The 16,699-nt window shown below is 44.7% G+C and overlaps 1 protein-coding gene across 1 annotated transcript in view; it reads right to left on the bottom strand.

Moving 5' to 3' along the window:
* LOC107114234 (polypeptide N-acetylgalactosaminyltransferase 18-like) overlaps positions 1–16,699 on the bottom strand; it is a gene marked incomplete at both ends in the record, with an annotated part of 57,268 nt that overhangs the window by 12,106 nt on the left and 28,463 nt on the right. Inside the window, one exon of the mRNA XM_015415675.1 lies at positions 10,767–10,952. Within this exon, the coding sequence (XP_015271161.1) occupies positions 10,767–10,952 (186 nt within the window). The remainder of the gene's footprint in view (positions 1–10,766; positions 10,953–16,699) is intronic.

The raw sequence follows: 16,699 nt of genomic DNA, 5'->3' as shown, positions 1-16,699 counted from the left end.
TTGGGCCTGATCCAGAACCCATTGTAATCAATGGGAAACTTCCCACTGACTTCAGACAATTTTCAGTCTGGCTCTTAACTGTTTCCACAATAAATTTATTTAAAGCAATTTCAAGATCCCCAAATAATTGGCACCAAATAGCAAGTTGCCCTGGAAACTGTTGTTCTGTTGAGGAAAAAAAATAGCCTATTTTATAGATACCATTTGCTGGCAAATTATGAAGTTTGGCCTCCTTATTTCCTTATAAAGTTTGAGAAATCCTGCACACCTTTTTCAGTTGATGGCCAACCCCTTTTTTATGTTGATACAAACATTTCTGTAAGTGTTTTTATTAAAAGTGTTTGCAAAACTTCCCCCTCTTCCCTTTTTATTACATTTTATATGGTTAAGTCACGGCTGGTATAGCACTGTTTTGCTGAGTTCAAGATGCACGAGTTTCATAAAGAGCTCGTAAGTGGAGATCAATAATTTATCTCATTACAGCTATGCAGTGGAGATTCCTAGAGAGGCATCTAAATGCAAATTCAAGGCTACTGTTTGACAGGAAGTAAAATGAGACATTTTTACTGTAGATTATGGTCCTTACGTACAGCTCGAAGTACTCGAACAAAATATAGAATAAATAAACCTTACATAAAAATATTATTGTCTGGTAGATTAAACAGAGGGCCTTGTTCAGGTAATAAATATTCAGAGTCTTTATAACCCTCCAGGAAAAGGACTGGAATTTCTTTTCTTCTTGCTTGTGGCAGTTTGTAGAAAATCACAGCTACACAGGGACATGGGACCGTGGTCAATGGGCTCAGTCATTGTGGGACTATCAGCAAGAGGGGGGAGAAGAATGCTGTGACCCTCAACGGTGGCTTCTGTGTCTCTACTGTTGCGTGTACCCTTAAAAATGCCTGAAAATGAAAAGGTGCTTCTCATAGGCATGTGACAAAGGGGGAAAAAAACTTTATAGGATGTAAACATGGTTTCATAAATGCAATTATCTGACCTGAGGTGCAGAATTCCCATCTTCTGGCTCTTATGTAATTACTACATAACAAAACCATTCCTTGCTTGGCATTCAAGTAAATTTAGATCCTGCTTTTTTAGATCCTGTGTATTACCCATCCCTTTAATTTCAGCAGGCAATGGCTTACATTTTGTTACACTATTAGCCTCTCCTGGTCTTGTAAAAAAAAAAAAAGATGCCACATTTGGGTCATGTGCAGTTATGATCACCTTGCCCTCTTCCCTCCCTCTGATGCAGGATTTTACCTCTGTTTTTCTCTTCCTTTCTGACTGAGCAGCCCCTTTATCTATTTTCTTCTTTCCTGAAGATCTATGGCTGTCCTACTGTCACTTTAGTGTATTTTTATGCTGGCTCAGCCCAGGAACTTGAGGGAAGAGACAAGATCACCCTCTAAACTTAAACTTCTAAAATGGCACATGAGATTCCTTGGGAGGAAAGTGATGGCGAACCTAAACAGCATGATAAAAAGTAGAGACATCACCCTGCCAACAAAAGTCCGCATGGTCAAAGCAATGGTATTCCCAGTAGTCATGTATGGCTGTGAGAGTTGGACTATAAGGAAGGCCGAGCGCCGAAGAATAGATTCTTTTGAACTATGGTGCTGGAGGAGACTCTTGAGAGTCCCTTGGACTGCAAGAAGAACAAATCAGTCAATCCTCAAAGAAATCAACCCTGACTGTTCCCTGGAAGGCCAGATAATGAAACTGAAGCTCAAATACTTTGGCCACCAAATGAGAAGGGAGCACTCACTGGAGAAGACCCTGATGCTGGGAAAGATTGAAGGTCAAAGAAGACGGGGACGGCAAAGGATGAGATGGGTAGACAGTGTCATCGATGCAACGAACATGAAGTTGAGCAAACTTCAGAGGATGGCGGAAGACCGGAGGGCCTGGAGGGAGCTGGTTCATGGGGTCGCAAAGAGTCGGACTCGACTGTGCGACTGAACAACAACAACAAAGTCTATGAAATGTTTCTACAGGACTTACGAACTTTTAAAGCGAAGTCCACCACAGCACCCTTTTGTAAAATATGTTGATGAAGCACTGACTTACAGCATTCATAAAAGCAACAAGTGGCAAAAGTGTACATCCACAAAAATCCCCATGAACCTTTGGGAAATATGCAAATTAATGTTTCCCAAAGGCTCATGGGGATGCTTTTGAAAGTCTCACCATGATGGGATACAGCAGGACTCGGCTAGCAGAAAGGAGGATTGTTGGGGATGCATTGAAGGTACCACTCTTGTGTGTCCTTCTGAGATCTCTTGGTGTGTGGAAGGGAACTCAAAAGGCATTTAAATGCCTTCTGAATGCAATTAAATGCCCTCTGAGCTGTCTTTTTCTAGGGCCCATGATGCCCTCCCCAAGATTCCACAGCCCTCCAAAGCCACATTTTCTGGCTACAGAATGGGAATGACATCATTGTGTTGGAAATTGTGCTCACGGCATCATTGTGTTGGAAATGGTGCTCACGGGATGCTCTGGTATTTGGGCAAACGGTTTTGAGGGCAAAAAAACACAGAGTTTTGTCCAAATACCAGTATCCCTGCACAACTTTTCTGCTGTGATGACATCACTTCTGGGTGATGTCATCATGTTGGGGATGTCACGTGATGTCCCACCTCCCAGAACACCCCCCCAAAGCCCCCCACCGGCAGAGGTAAGGGATCTGGCAACCTACTGGGGGGACTCAGTGCTACATGCTACTCTGCAGGGAGGCATGTAGAACTGCAGCAGCTCAGGTATTCAGAAACATTAATCTGCCCTTTTTCTTGCCTGTTAGTGGAAGGAAAAGTATAGTGGTGGGACCAGGCATGGATATAAAGAAAGGGGACAGAGAAATAGAGTAGCTTGCCCCCCTTTCGGCCTGTGTCCCATGCCGAAGGTTGTAGGTAGTGGGGCTAGGTTGAATAAGCCCCCTCTGACACTGGCATTGTGCAATGCCAGGTCCATAAATAATAAGACCATGGTCCTTTGGGAATTTCTGCTAGAGCAGAATGTGGACCTGACATGCATGACCGAGAACTGGGTCCAAGATGGGGGAGACAGTAACGCTCTCCCAGTTGGCTCCTCCCGGGTTCTCAGTCCTTCACCAATCACAGACTAGGGGGTGGGGGGAGGAGTGGCTTTCAGGGTGTTCCTGCCACCGAAGATCACGGGCATAGAGTGTGCTGGCCTAATGTGGAAAGCCAAGGAGAGTTTGGCTATCTGGTTAGTGTACCATCTGTCCAATTCACTGGCCAATAGCCTACCATCCCTGGTGGAGGCTGTGTTGGGCTGGGCACTGGAGCACCCTAGACTGACAGTCGTGGGTGACTTCAATGTCCATGCAAACGATGCGGCTTCCACACAGGCAATGGACCTGGTGCCCTGGTGATGTCCATGGCTGTGCTAGGACTCTCCTAATATGTAATGGCCCTCACTCACCAGGCTGGGCACATGCTTGATTTGATCTTCATGGTGGTGGTTACAGCGGACCATATCACTGCTACAGCAATGCCATTTTTGGACCACCATGTCCTGAAGGTCTGTATGAATGTTTCACCTCGATTTTGTTTGGACGGCGAGCATATTTTAGCTCACCCACGGACCCTATGCGGTTTCAGATGGCACTGCGGGAACCGATGCCCCGTGGTGGCTTGTTGGATGAACTTGTAGAGGATTAGCACAGCTGATTCTTGGCAGCCATTGACAAGATCACTCCCCGACGCCCTCGGCACCCTCGCTCTAGGCTGGCTCCTTGGTTCACCCAGGAGCTGAGGCTGATGAAGTGAAGGCTCAGACAGCTAGAGAGACAGTGGCGGTGCGCCCGTGACGAAACTACAAGAGCATCCTATAGGACGTTTATGAGATCCTATGAGATGGCAGTCAAAACTGCCAAGAGAGAATACTACATGGCCACGATTGCGTCTGTGAGCTCACACCCAGCCCAATTATTTAGAACGATTTGGTCCATAACTACTCTGCCACAAGGCAAACCAAATGCTAGAGAATTGGATATTGGCTGTGAGGCCTTGAGAGCTATTTCACAGATTATTTCAGTCTGCTCAGCCTAAAGGAAGTCAGCAAATTACTCTCAACTGTGTGCCCTGCCACTTGCAGCCTTGATCCATGCCTGTTGTGACTAATTAAAGCTGGTCGCAATGGGCTATGAAGTGCCCTAAGGGAGATTATCAACAAGTCCCTTTGAGGGACTGTTCCGTAGGGCACTTAAGGAAGCAGCGGTATCCCCCCTCCTAAAAAAACCCATCTCTGAATCTGCCCAAATTGGCTAACTACCGGCCAGTTTCCAATCTGCCCTATCTGGGCAAGCTAAATGAGAGGGCAGTGGCTACTCAGCTGTAGAGTTTTATGGATGAAACTTCCACATTAGATACAATCCAGCTTTCGCCCAAGCCATGGAATAGAAATGGCACTGGTCACCCTCACGGATGACCTCCAGAGGCATCTGGATCGGGGCAGTTTTGGCAGTGATGTGGACCTGTCGGCAGTGTTCAACATGGTTGACCATCAGCTACTGATCCACTGCCTCGCCAACACTGGGATCCAGGGGTCTGCCTTACAATGGCTTTTCTCTTTCCTTCAGGGTCAGGGTCAAAAGGTGGCACTGGGGGAACAGCTTCCCAAAGGCACCTGCTGGCTTGCGGAGTGCCCCAAGGGGCAGTAATCTCCCTGATGTTATTTAACATCTATATACACCCCCTTGCCCAGATTGCCTGGAGGCATGGGCTGGGATGTCACCAGTATGCAGATGACACCCAACTCTATCTGTTGTTGGGCTGCCAGTCTGACTCCAGACTGGAAGATCTGGACCTGATGCTGCAAGCCATGGCTGGTTGGCTTAGTCTGAGCTAACTGAAATTGAATCCAACTAAGACGGAGGTCCTGAGCCTAAATTGGGGTGGCCCGGGGTTAGGGATCCCACTTTCAACCTTCGACATAACACCATGGTTGCCAGCACTGGAGGTTAGGAGTCTGGGAGTGCTCTTGGATGCCTCCCTAACGATGAAGGACCAAGTAGCAGCGACTGCTAAGTCAGCCTTTTACCATCTTCAGCTGATCAGGCAGTTGGTTCCCTTTCTTGAACACAACAACTTGGCAACAGGGATCCATGGGATGGTCATCTCCAGACTAGACTACTGTAATGCTCTCTACATGGGGCTGCCCTTGACCCAAATCTGGAAGCTTCAGCTGGTGCAGAATGCTGCAGCCAGGCCACTCTTGGGCCTCCCCAAGAGGGAGCACATCCAGCTGTGCTAAAAGCACTGCACTGGCTGCCTAGCATACTGAATTCACTTCAAGGTGCTGGTTCTTACCTTTAAATCTCTTTATGGTGAGGGGCGTACATACCCAAGGGACTGCCTTTCCCCACACATTCCCCAGAGTGAACTGTGTTCAGGGTCTCAAAACCGTCTGGGTTCTAAAGATGCCAGGCTGGCTATGAACAGGGCCAGGGCCTTTTCAGTGGTGGCGCCGTGCTGGTGAAATGAGCTCCTGGAAGACATCAGGACCCTGTGGTACCTTTTACAGTTCCACAGGGCCTGCAAGACGGAGCTCTTCCACCAGGCATTCGATCAAGGATCCGCACCGTAGGATCCTGTGCCCTGGTACTACCATCACAGCATGTGCATCGCCAGCATGAAGGGACCGACATAGTTCTAACACAATGCTGATTGTACCCCATTAGGATTGATCTGCTATTAAGACGATTCATCATCACTATATAATATTGCACACTAGCACTTTATGATTGGTTTTTATAAATGTATTGTTTTAGCTGTTTTCATTTTAATTTTTATGTCAGCCACCCTGAGCCTGCCTTTGCCAGCATGAAGGGACCGACATAGTTCTATCACAATGCTGATTGTACCCCATTAGGACTGATCTGCTATTAAGACGATTCGCCATCACTATATAATATTGCACACTAGCACTTTATGACTGGTTTTTATAAATGTATTGTTTTAGCTGTTTACATTTTAATTTTTACATCAGCCACCCTGAGCCTGCCTTGGTGGGGAGGGAGGGGTACAAATCGAATAAATAAATAAATAAATAAATAAAACAATTCGATATTACACAATATTAAATTTTCAATTGAAATAGTATACATTTACTGACAGTGCTTTCAGAAAAGCAGGCAGATGCTGGAGAAATAAATACCTTGCTGGGCCATCAAGTCCAGCATTTTGTTTCCAGCAATGGCCACTGAAACATCTCTTAAAGCTACAGACAAGGCATGATAGCAAAGGGAGAATCCATGTTGATGAGCTCTCAAAGATATCTGCCTGGGTCCTCTGGAAAGAAATGCTGGAATAGATGGACTTTGGTCTGACTCAAGAAGGCAATTCTTATGTCAGTTCAGATCAAGAAAGCATCCTGACACTTATTGACTGCCCTGTTCTTTGCACAGCAGAGCAAAAATCTGCTGTCTGTCTTCACTGCTTCTTTAGTACTCTGGCATGTTACAGAACACCGAATCCTAATTAAATTGAATAGCTGAACAAACATCATGTCATCTGTAAGGATAGATTCCCATGGGTCACTGCAATAGGGCTCTGAATTCACTCTACTTTTGTCATGGCATTACAGATGGTTCCAGGTTGGAAGGATGTACCTGAGAGGGGTGGGTAGGGTTGCCAAATGTTACCTACCTTGCCGGCGGAGGACTCCTGCGTGGCTCCTGGTGCATGACCATACAAGGGAAAACCATAGAGTTTTCCCTTGTATGGCCATGGCCCTGCCCCCAGCGTGCCCGGCGTCATGACGTCACTTCCCTGTGACGTGCACGCTGGGGCGGGGTTCCCCCCGGGGCCCGATTCCCCGGCGTCGGGGAACGGGCCTCTGGGGCGGGGGGATTTCCGCCCCCGGGGGGATTTGGCAGCCCTAGGGGTGGGGTTTGGGGAGGGGAGGGACTTCAATGGGCTATAATGCCATAGAGTCCACCACTCAAAGCAGCCATTTTTCCCAAGCAAACTGATCTCTGTCGCTTGGAAATCAGTTGTAAGCCCAGAAAATTTCCTCCACCACCTGAAGGTTGGCAGACCTACAGATGGCTGCTCAAATGTATACTTCTTTTACATTCTTGGTTCTTAGAAATATCCAGCCTACCATTTTCTACCCAGGAAAAGATTTTAGGATATTAGGACCCCAACAGCAAGAATAGTTTTGTTCACAGGAACAGAAAATGTAGAAAAAAGACCAAAACATTGAAGCTTTAAATGTTGAGGGGAAAATAGGATTCCTTCTGAGGCAAAACCATTGTGGCAATTTGTAGGATCTCAAAATGAAGTTAGAGGAAATTCAGCAAAAATTAATAGAGTTGTATTTGCATTAAGAGGACAAAAAAAAACACTTTATGTATTTCAAAACACATAGGAAACCCCTTCCCAAAGGAAGAAGAATTCATGCAGCAAAAGAAAAAACTCATACATTCTGGTCCTTTGGGAGAACAGAGTAGGCCTGACAAATCTCGCCAAATCGCGGTGTGGGATCTGCATGTCTTTGCAGAATCCTTGCCGCGGGGACGGCGAGACGCGTTGCACCACCGTCGCCAGGACATGACGCTATGCATCAGATCCTGGCGACGGCAGGTGCAACACGTCTTGCTGTCCCTGCGGCAAGGATTCTGTGAAGACCTACGATCCCCCGCCGTGACTTGGCAACCCTAGAACAGAGAGAGATACATTTGGGAATTCAAAATACACACATCCCAGAGGCAGATGATTAAAAAAAATATTCAAAATTAAATGTCAAGTATCTCAGAGAAAAAGTTTTGATTTAATCTAAGCTTGAACTATTGATCGGTGAATGCAAGTTTGGAATAACATATTACACATATAATAATGCAAAAATACAATGAAACGTCTAAGGAGAGTCAGGGAGTTGCCAGGTAGCTACTATTTGTTTTCTGAGACAGCTACCTATTTTTTTAACAGGAAAAAGACTCAGGAGGGGGGTTCCCCACTAAGAAATTTAGATGCAGTCAGAATCATACCAATTGTATTAAAGTTCCTAAGTTTTTTCAGTGAGGCCTCTAGGAAATCAGATATTTATCAAAAACAGAGTTAAGTAAAATAAATGGCATGTATTCAGCCAGTCACGAGGATGCTGTCACCTTTCATTTGGCTCTCAGTGACAGGCTCCAAGGTTCAGTCTCTGAGGTCTCCAGTTAAGGGATCTCAGGTAACAATCTTGGGAAAGGCCTGGAGAGCCACTGCCAATCACAGTAGATGATACAGAGCTAGACTGAGCCAGTGGTTTGACTGGGAATGAGAAATTCATATTTTTATATAATCATGAAATATCAGAAAAAAGGGTTTGGGTCCTTTACCTAAACATGAGTATGAGAGCCTTCTCCATTAATATACTTTTTACTACTTGCCCCTTTTAATTTTGTTCTGTCATATTTACTTTCCCCTTTGTAACAAAAAAGTGTAGGTAAATGAGAGGCAGCAGACAGCATCTGTCCCCCTCACCCCCTAGCCTTCAGTTATGTCCTAATCAGTGTCATCTAGGTATCTAATAGCCAAGGGTCCCTCTGTGTGCTGATACTTATTTCTGCAGATCTGGGGTAGATGGGGGGAAACAGATCTTTCAGCAGAAAAATCTAAAACATTGAAAAAACTATATGGGGATACTTAAATCCCCCAAAATGTACAACAGCCCTTTCTGCTCATGTGCATAGAATGGACTTACCAAAGACAAGGAGGCTTCTCTCCCCCTCCCTCTCCTTTGAAAGCGACTGTTTTGAGCACGTGACTGCCCTTAGCAGTGGCTTTCCTAACGATGAGGCCTTTGCAGGCTTTTCCGCTCCTGGGAAGCCGGGAGCAAACAGGGACGGAAAGCACTGGGTGGCTTTGTGTCTGAGCCTGCACTGGCTCGGCCTCCCAGGCACTGCCACCGATGCCTGGCTCAAAGTTAGGGGAAAAAGAAGGAGAGGAGAAAGAAGGAGGGGATTGGCTTGGGGGAGAGACAGAAAGGGAAAGATGGGGGTATTTGATTGGGGGGGAGATACAAGGGGGATTGGCTTGCGGGGAGAAATGGGGGGATTGACTTGGTGGAGGGTTGGAAAGAAAAAGAAGGAGGGATTGGCTTGGGAAGAGAAAGAAAGGGGGAGAAGGGGGAGAGGAAAGGAAGCAAAGGGGAGGGAATACCCCCTCTCTGCAAGTTTCTTACGGGTCCACCCTTGTATTGTCTGAATGCATATCAAGCCACAAGCCTGACTCATTCAAGGCACAGTGTTTAATGAGGCTAGAGCATGTACACCTCACTCCAAGAACATTACATGTGGCTACATACTCATGTACATGCATACAATATTTTTCTCCATCTTCTCTTAAGATATGCCAGCTCTCACAAAACCTTCATAAGTACATGATATCTTGGGACAGTCTTAAGTTGATCTAGAGGTTAGCTAGATAGCATTGCTGAGTGGAAAAATGGGTGGGTGGAGGAATAAAATGGCTCAGGAAGCAGATGAGGGGGGCAAATGTGACCCTTGCAACCTCTTCAATTCACCTGCATGATTCTTCCCATCCCTATCAGTGGCATCCTTGTTGTAGCTATACAAAACTGCCCATACTATTTATTCGAAGGCTGGATGAATTTGACTTTGTCCCAAGACTGCATAGAGGAGTTCTACCCTTCCTCTTCAAACCACAATTAAATTGTGATTAGTTTGGGTGGGGTTACTGAGGCCATTGTCAACACTGGGCTCCAAGGCCTGTTTAAGCAAGAGAGAATAAAGGCAAAACTAGTAGCAGGAAAGTTCTGTAGTGTCATGATTGGTGAGGAACAAAATCTCATCGTTCATTCTTATGGTCAGAAGAGTCTTCTAAAGGCATAAAAATACATCATGGATCTATTTGTAAAAGTTAAACTACACATGTGTAAAAATTAAACGGCACATAGTACACTAGTGGTCATCTACCAAATTGTATTACTAAATATTGGGTATCAGGTAGCCTTTGGAACCTCAATGGTTCCATCCTAAATAAGGTACAAGTGCAGCTCCTAACTCGTTGGGGGCCCTTCTACATCTTGAGCTGCTATATGAGCCTAGATATGACATAGAACACAAACAGAATGGTGTCCCTGGGGATGCCCACCATCTTAGAGCTGAATGCAGGACATTTAAAATGTTGTGAGGTCCCAGTTCTGGTTGGGCCCACAGCCCAGCAGTACCAGGTGCTCTTCCCCTCCTCGCACACCCTTTTTCAAGCACTGAAACAGCCCCGGGAAGCCATAACTAGTTGTGCCCTCTGTCTAAACAAAATAGGATGGTTTTGCCAAGCTAGAATAGAGATGCTAGGTAGCAAATGGTGAAACTTAACTCATTCTTTTCCATAACAAATTTCACTGTCCAAAGTTATTGCCATTGCTATTTCATCTCTCAACAGCTCTTTGTTAGGCTGACTGGAGGGAATATGGCCAAGACTTGTTCAGTAAATTTTCCTAAGACTTGTCCTGGTCTTCCACATCCAAATCAAGTACTTTATTCAATAAACCAGAGTTGGTCTGTGGTATGATAGTTCGATTTGATCTTTGAACATTACTGATTAAATGAGAATAATTTATACATGGGTTCATTTCTTTCTCTGGGCAAGCAACTTGTTCCCCCAGGTTTTCACATAGAGGGGTACAGGGATTTCCTTAGCCCTCTACGGAAACCACAGGTAATAGAGGCCAAGTAATCTAAACAAAGAACTATGGGTTTGTGGCCATATCACTGATAATTCACAACCCACCTCTTGGGGAATATTCCATGCCATATAAACATGGCTTTTAAATTCATCCATCCAGACTTCGGCCACTCTTAGTGCATTTCTTCGGACATGAGCAGTTAGGTCTTCTGTATACGGCTTATGAGCTCTCTCGATATGGGCAATCCTAGAGCAAGGTAGAACTTCAACGCTACCTCCACACTGCCATACCTAGAAACAAATAAATTGGCCAATTTAGGTACTTCAGTATAGCCAACACTTTCAGTTTATCAGCTTCCTAAGGGTACAGTAAATTCTTTTAGGTTTATAATCAGCTACAGCTTTTTATCTATGAACAGTCTCTCCTGAGTACCTTGCTAATCAACCATCAGTGGGGTCACGTGAAGTAAATACAACTACAATATTTCAGCTTTATCAAAAACATCTTATAGAGAGGTAATAAGGGCAAACATATATGTTACCCTGTCTCTCACCGAAAAAAGCATGGTTCTTGCTCCTTATGGTTATCACAAACTTGGACTGAGACCACAGTTGTGAATTTATCATTTTCATGTGCTACATCCAAACAACAAAAGCAAATTATAGAGGCATACTTATTGAATTCTGTACATTTCTGGAACTTCCATCGGAGACTTGCTAAAATCCAAGCCTAATGGCTTTTCGCAAGCAGTATTAACAACATCTTTGAACCTCTTGCATTATTTGTACAATTGCTTGAATGTTATAAATGCAGACCAGAGAGGAGGAAAAAGGCATTTTAAATAAAATGTGCACATAGCATTTATACTACAGACATGAGAACTAAAAAGGGCTTTTAGTGTCGTGTACAAAATATTCTAAATACCTTTCAAAGCTTTTAACTTTTAGCTGATGCAGTACTTTGATTTAAGCTTGTAGGGAGGTCATGATAGTGGTGATGAAACACGTAGAGTGAACTTGGTGTGTTAGTTGGGTTGGTTCACAGCATTAAATATGAGGTGGCTTTAATATGGTATATTTTAAACTTTTTGTTGGTCATACAAAGATATGGTAGATATGTTATTTCCATGGTTTGGTTAAAAGAGAATAACAAATTGCTCATGCAAAGCTTGCCCATGAATCATAACAAATTCTGCGTATTACACATGCCTGAATGTCTTTCATTTTATTATTATATATTTAAAACACTCAGCAAGGGAATGCCAAGCAAAAGAAAAAATCTTTACCCACTGGCAGAATAGAGGAGGACAGACAAATCTCTCTAGGAAGAAAATTCCACAGTTTGGTGCCATGACCAAGAAGGCACCAGGGTTGCCAGGTCCCCCTTTGCCACCAACGGGGGATTGGGGGGGGTAGGGTGGCCAGATCCAAGTTGGAAAAATTCTGGAGTTTTGAGGACAGAGCCTGGGGAGGACCTCAGTAGGGTAAATGCAAGAGTCCAAATTGAGAGTCCAGTGGCACCTTTAAGACCAACAAAGTTTTATTTGAGGTATGAGCTTTCATGTGCACACACACTTTTTCATACCTCAAATAGAGCTTTGTTGGTCTTAAAGGTGCCACTGGACTCTAAATTTGTTCTATTGCTTCAGACCAACATGGCTGACCACCTGGATCTCTCTGCAATAGAGTCCATCCTCCAAAATATCCATTTTCTCCAGGTGAACTGTAGTCTGGAGATGAGCTATAATTCCGGGGGATCCCCAGATCCCACCTGGAGGCTGGCATCCCTAGTTGCCGCCCATCTAGTCTCAGATGACCAGGGCTCCTGAAGAGGACTGTAATGGTCGAATAGCTTTATATGAGAGTAAACAGTCCTTAAGGTATGCTGCTCCTAATCTGTATTTGTATAGGTCTTTAAAGATCAATACTTTACCCACGGGGGACCCAAGGCAGCTTACATCATTCTCCTCTCCTCTGTTTATCCTCATTACATTAAGGCCACTGGCAAATCTCACTGCGCTAATGGCCTGGGGGCACCTCCTCTCTACAAAGGCCACCGAGCCTCAAGCAAGAGGTGGTGCTACAAGAAAGCTGGCTGCCCTGGACTCATGCTAGGTGGATGGGCCACTGAAAGCAAATGAGCAAGCTAACTTCACAGGTCTTGTGACTTGTTCACCCCTCATAAGGCTGGGGCTGCTGGCTCGCCCATGGCAACAGAGCCATTTTTTTCTTCTTCCCCCCTCCATTGGGGGTCTGTGGCTAAGGGGAGGTCCATTTCCAGAGCAATTTCCCCCCCAATCTACCCCTGCTTTCTACATTAACCTTTCTTACTCCAACCTCTTGTGTTCCATTTCCCATGCAAAAGTTAGACATAAAAAACAGTCATTGGGTATCAGCTTTCAGTCCACTTGTATTTACTTCCTGTGAGCCCCAGGTGTAAACTACACTCTAACATCTATGAGATCAAGTCGGCAAACATAGAACCACAAGTTGCAGTAAATGCCATGACCCAAAAAAATCATAAAGTAAATGAAATCAATATAGCAGACCCCCCCAATATAGTAGAGTTTCATCCCTGTAACTCCAGGAGAAACAAAAGATGACTCTTTCCTTTCATGCTCTCCTGGAAAACCATGCCATCTAATCTCCCATCTTTACTGTGAAGAAAAAATAGGCTGGCTGAACATTGTGTTGGGGAAGAGCTCATGAAGCCTCCAGGTTTGCCCATTCACTATTTATATGCTGTATCAGGAAAACACTCTGCTCAGAGATCCATTTTATACATTTAGGCCATTTGGCTCAGATACGCATTTAGGCATTTGGCAGCTGCTGAGGCTAGAAGAATGTGGCATGGATTCAGGATGTTTACAAGGCCTTTCCCTGGGCTGTTGCCTAATTGCATCCAGCATATGCTGGGAGGCAAGAAAAAGCTTTGCTGTTCAAGCTCACAAGATGATGATTACTCCTTTCCCCTTTAAAAATGGCAATACCCTCAAAACAAAGGATTATGCAGTTTTGTCTCAAGGACTGTGCAGTCTGAGTCTCAGAACTGCTGGGTTATCCCTAATTTAATACCCCCTACAGTTTCTGTACAGGCTGATTGTGTTCAAGTTATTATGGATACCACCCCAGGAAGAGACACCTCTGGTATCCCATGGTGTCAAAAATTGCTGTCAAAAGGGATTCCTGAGTTTCAGACCCATCCCCAGCCCAATCAGTTCTTTCCAATCTGTCGGAATAATTCAGGCCCAGGTCAGAACATGGGATCAGCCCCCCCTACCCCACATGTCAATATGTGCTGCAGGCAAATTTTACTAATTCATGTCAGCCTGTATACTAACTTGGGTACCCAGATCATCATCTAATGGGAAATAAGGAATGGAAACCAGACGAAAACTTGGGGTTTCTGTTAAATTTACTAACAGTAACATCATTGTATTACAGCAGGGTCTCACCCCCAGAGATCCCAGACTGCATATTACTCCGTGGGCTGGATGCAGGAACACACTCCTAAAAGACATGCTACAAATTATGAGGTGGGTTTTTTACCCATACCTGTTGGGAATGGTATTGTGAGGCCACTCAGGTGCCTTGTATCTCTGCCTACCTTGACCAGATTTTACCTCCTTTGTGGTAACCATGTGAATAAGGCCCTGCCCAGGGGATGGTCAAAGGTCTGTGCTGCTGTTCATCTGGCCCTTAATGTGCATTGTGTAAAGTCCTCCCATACAGCTTAAATCATGCTTGAAACTTGAACCCCCTGGTTAGGTTCCAGCAGGAGGCCCTTCCCTTCCTTACCATCCCAACTCTATCATAGAGGGCAGAAACACGGAGTTCCACCAGGCAGTCCACATATTATCCCCTGTCTTGGAGATTCTGATTTTGAGAAAGTCATCGTAAACATGTCAGCTGAAACGGAAATAGCTTTCAGTGCCACCCCTGCCAGTCTGAGTTTGCTACAAGAAGTTAGTTCCCTAGCTGGAAAAGGTAATTCAGAACTGTATATTCTGACTTGGACTAATGGAGGAACTTGTGTTCTTATTAATCAGACCTGCTGCTCTTAGATCGATTTCTCAGGACAATTGATAATTAAAACCTTGAAAATACAGTAAGTGTTCCTGTCCTTCCAAAGGGTTGCTGAAGAAAAGGAACCTGATTTGTGGGCTTGGTTACGTAGGGCTGCCAGATCCCCCCTGACCACCGGCAGGGGTCGGGGGGGGCACCTGATGTTAAAGGCTAGTTCAGCTCTTTTCTTTGCTCTCTACCTAAAAATGGCCAGCCAGCCCTTATTGTTATAGTAGTAACGTATGTTATAATCTAGTTGCTTTCGTGTAGTGTCAGATGTTGCGTTAGAAAAGCAGAACTTGCCCAGGTGTCCCAGGACATACATGCTACAGTATTATGTATGTTACACACATGTGTATTTGACCCTCTTTGATGAGGGTCTATTTAATCTGCTGCTTTCTGTGCCAGGTGGAATTCTTTCTATAAAGATTCTCCCCATGGCTGCTCTGTTCTCTGAAATAAACATCCTAAATTGTATTTTTGTTACAGCAAAACTTATTCTTCCACATCAGCTTCTGAAATCCTCATCACCCAAATTTCTCTATGGGTTCTAGAACTGTGAATTAACTAGCTAGTCTACATATCCACAGATAATGGTCTATGACCCTATGACTAATTTACTGCAAATGTACCTCAGTACTTAGACCAAATTCACATGTGCCATTCAAGATCCGTCTCAGTTCTCCCATTACTAGCGTGACAAGCACACAGGGTTTTTCAAAATGTGAAAATGTGCTGGTGTTAGGCATTTGAATTGATTGATGGCCATGTAGGAGGGTAGATTTATGATGGCATCACAACCTTGCTGTGCTTTACAATGCATGTGCAATTTCTGCCTTACACTATAAACCTGATGGCAGGGACTGCCACTTTTTATCACTTTAAAGCACCTAAACTGTTTTGAGGTACTTAATAAATAATAGCAAAGAGTAAGAGTCCAGTCTCACCTTAAAGATTGGTGGTAGGGTATGAGATTTTGTGAGTCACCGCTCACTTCTACAGATACAGCTAGAATGTGGGCCCATCTGTCCTATATATTGGCCCATCTGTCCTATATATTGGCCAAATGACCTTAGCAGGCAGATGGCAATAGCAGGTGTGATTGGATTATCTTTGTAAGATAACTGCCACTTTTTGATCGGCACCTGAATGTCCTGGAAGGTTAAAATGTTCCTCTGCTGGTTTTTGAATGTTGTGGTTTCTGGTGTCAGACCTATGTCCATTAATTCTCTCTCTATGGAACTGGCCTGTTTGTCCAATGTAGACGTTTGGAAGGGTGTTGTTGACATGTGATGGCATAAATGAGCAGGAGTATGAGCAGGAGTATGAACCTGGGATGGTATGGCTGATGTTGCTGGGTCCACTGATGGTGTTGCTAGGATCTATATGAAAGCACAGTTGGCATCTTGGCTTGTTGCAGGCCTTGGTACCAGAGTCCATGTAACCGTTAAGTAGTTTATCATTGCAGGTGAGAAATTGTTTTAGGTTAGCAAGCTGTCTGTAAGCAAGAAAAGGTTGGCTCCCCCAGTGCCTGTGTGAGGGAAGTGTCGCTACCCAGCATGGGTTGCAGGTCATTGATAATGCATTGGCTTGAGTTGTGAGCTTTAGGTGACCACCAGTGGTGCTCTGTTGTAATTTTCTTTGGGCTTGTCTTGTAGCAAGCTGTCCCTAGGTATCATTCTGGCCTTTCAAATCATCTTTCTCACCATATCAGGAGGATATTGTAATTGCAAGAATGCCTGTTATAGATTCTTCAAGTGAGTATCTTTGTCTGAGGGGTTGGAGCAGATGCAACTATAGCTTAAGGCTTGGCTATACACAATTGTTTGATGTGGTTGGGGTGGTAGCTAGAGGCATGTAAATATACTGCCGATCTGTTGATTTCTGGTATAATGTGGTCAGGGCTATTTTTGGGCAGGAACGCACAGGAACGGAGTTCTGGCTGGCTTCAGATTTGGCTACACCCACTACAG

The sequence above is a fragment of the Gekko japonicus genome, unplaced genomic scaffold (assembly GCF_001447785.1).
Source record: "Gekko japonicus isolate JY-2015 unplaced genomic scaffold, Gekko_japonicus_V1.1 scaffold3792, whole genome shotgun sequence".
Taxonomy (NCBI): domain Eukaryota; kingdom Metazoa; phylum Chordata; class Lepidosauria; order Squamata; family Gekkonidae; genus Gekko; species Gekko japonicus.
The sequence above is the reverse complement of the archived record's forward strand: the minus strand, read 5'-3'. Positions and strand labels throughout refer to the sequence as shown.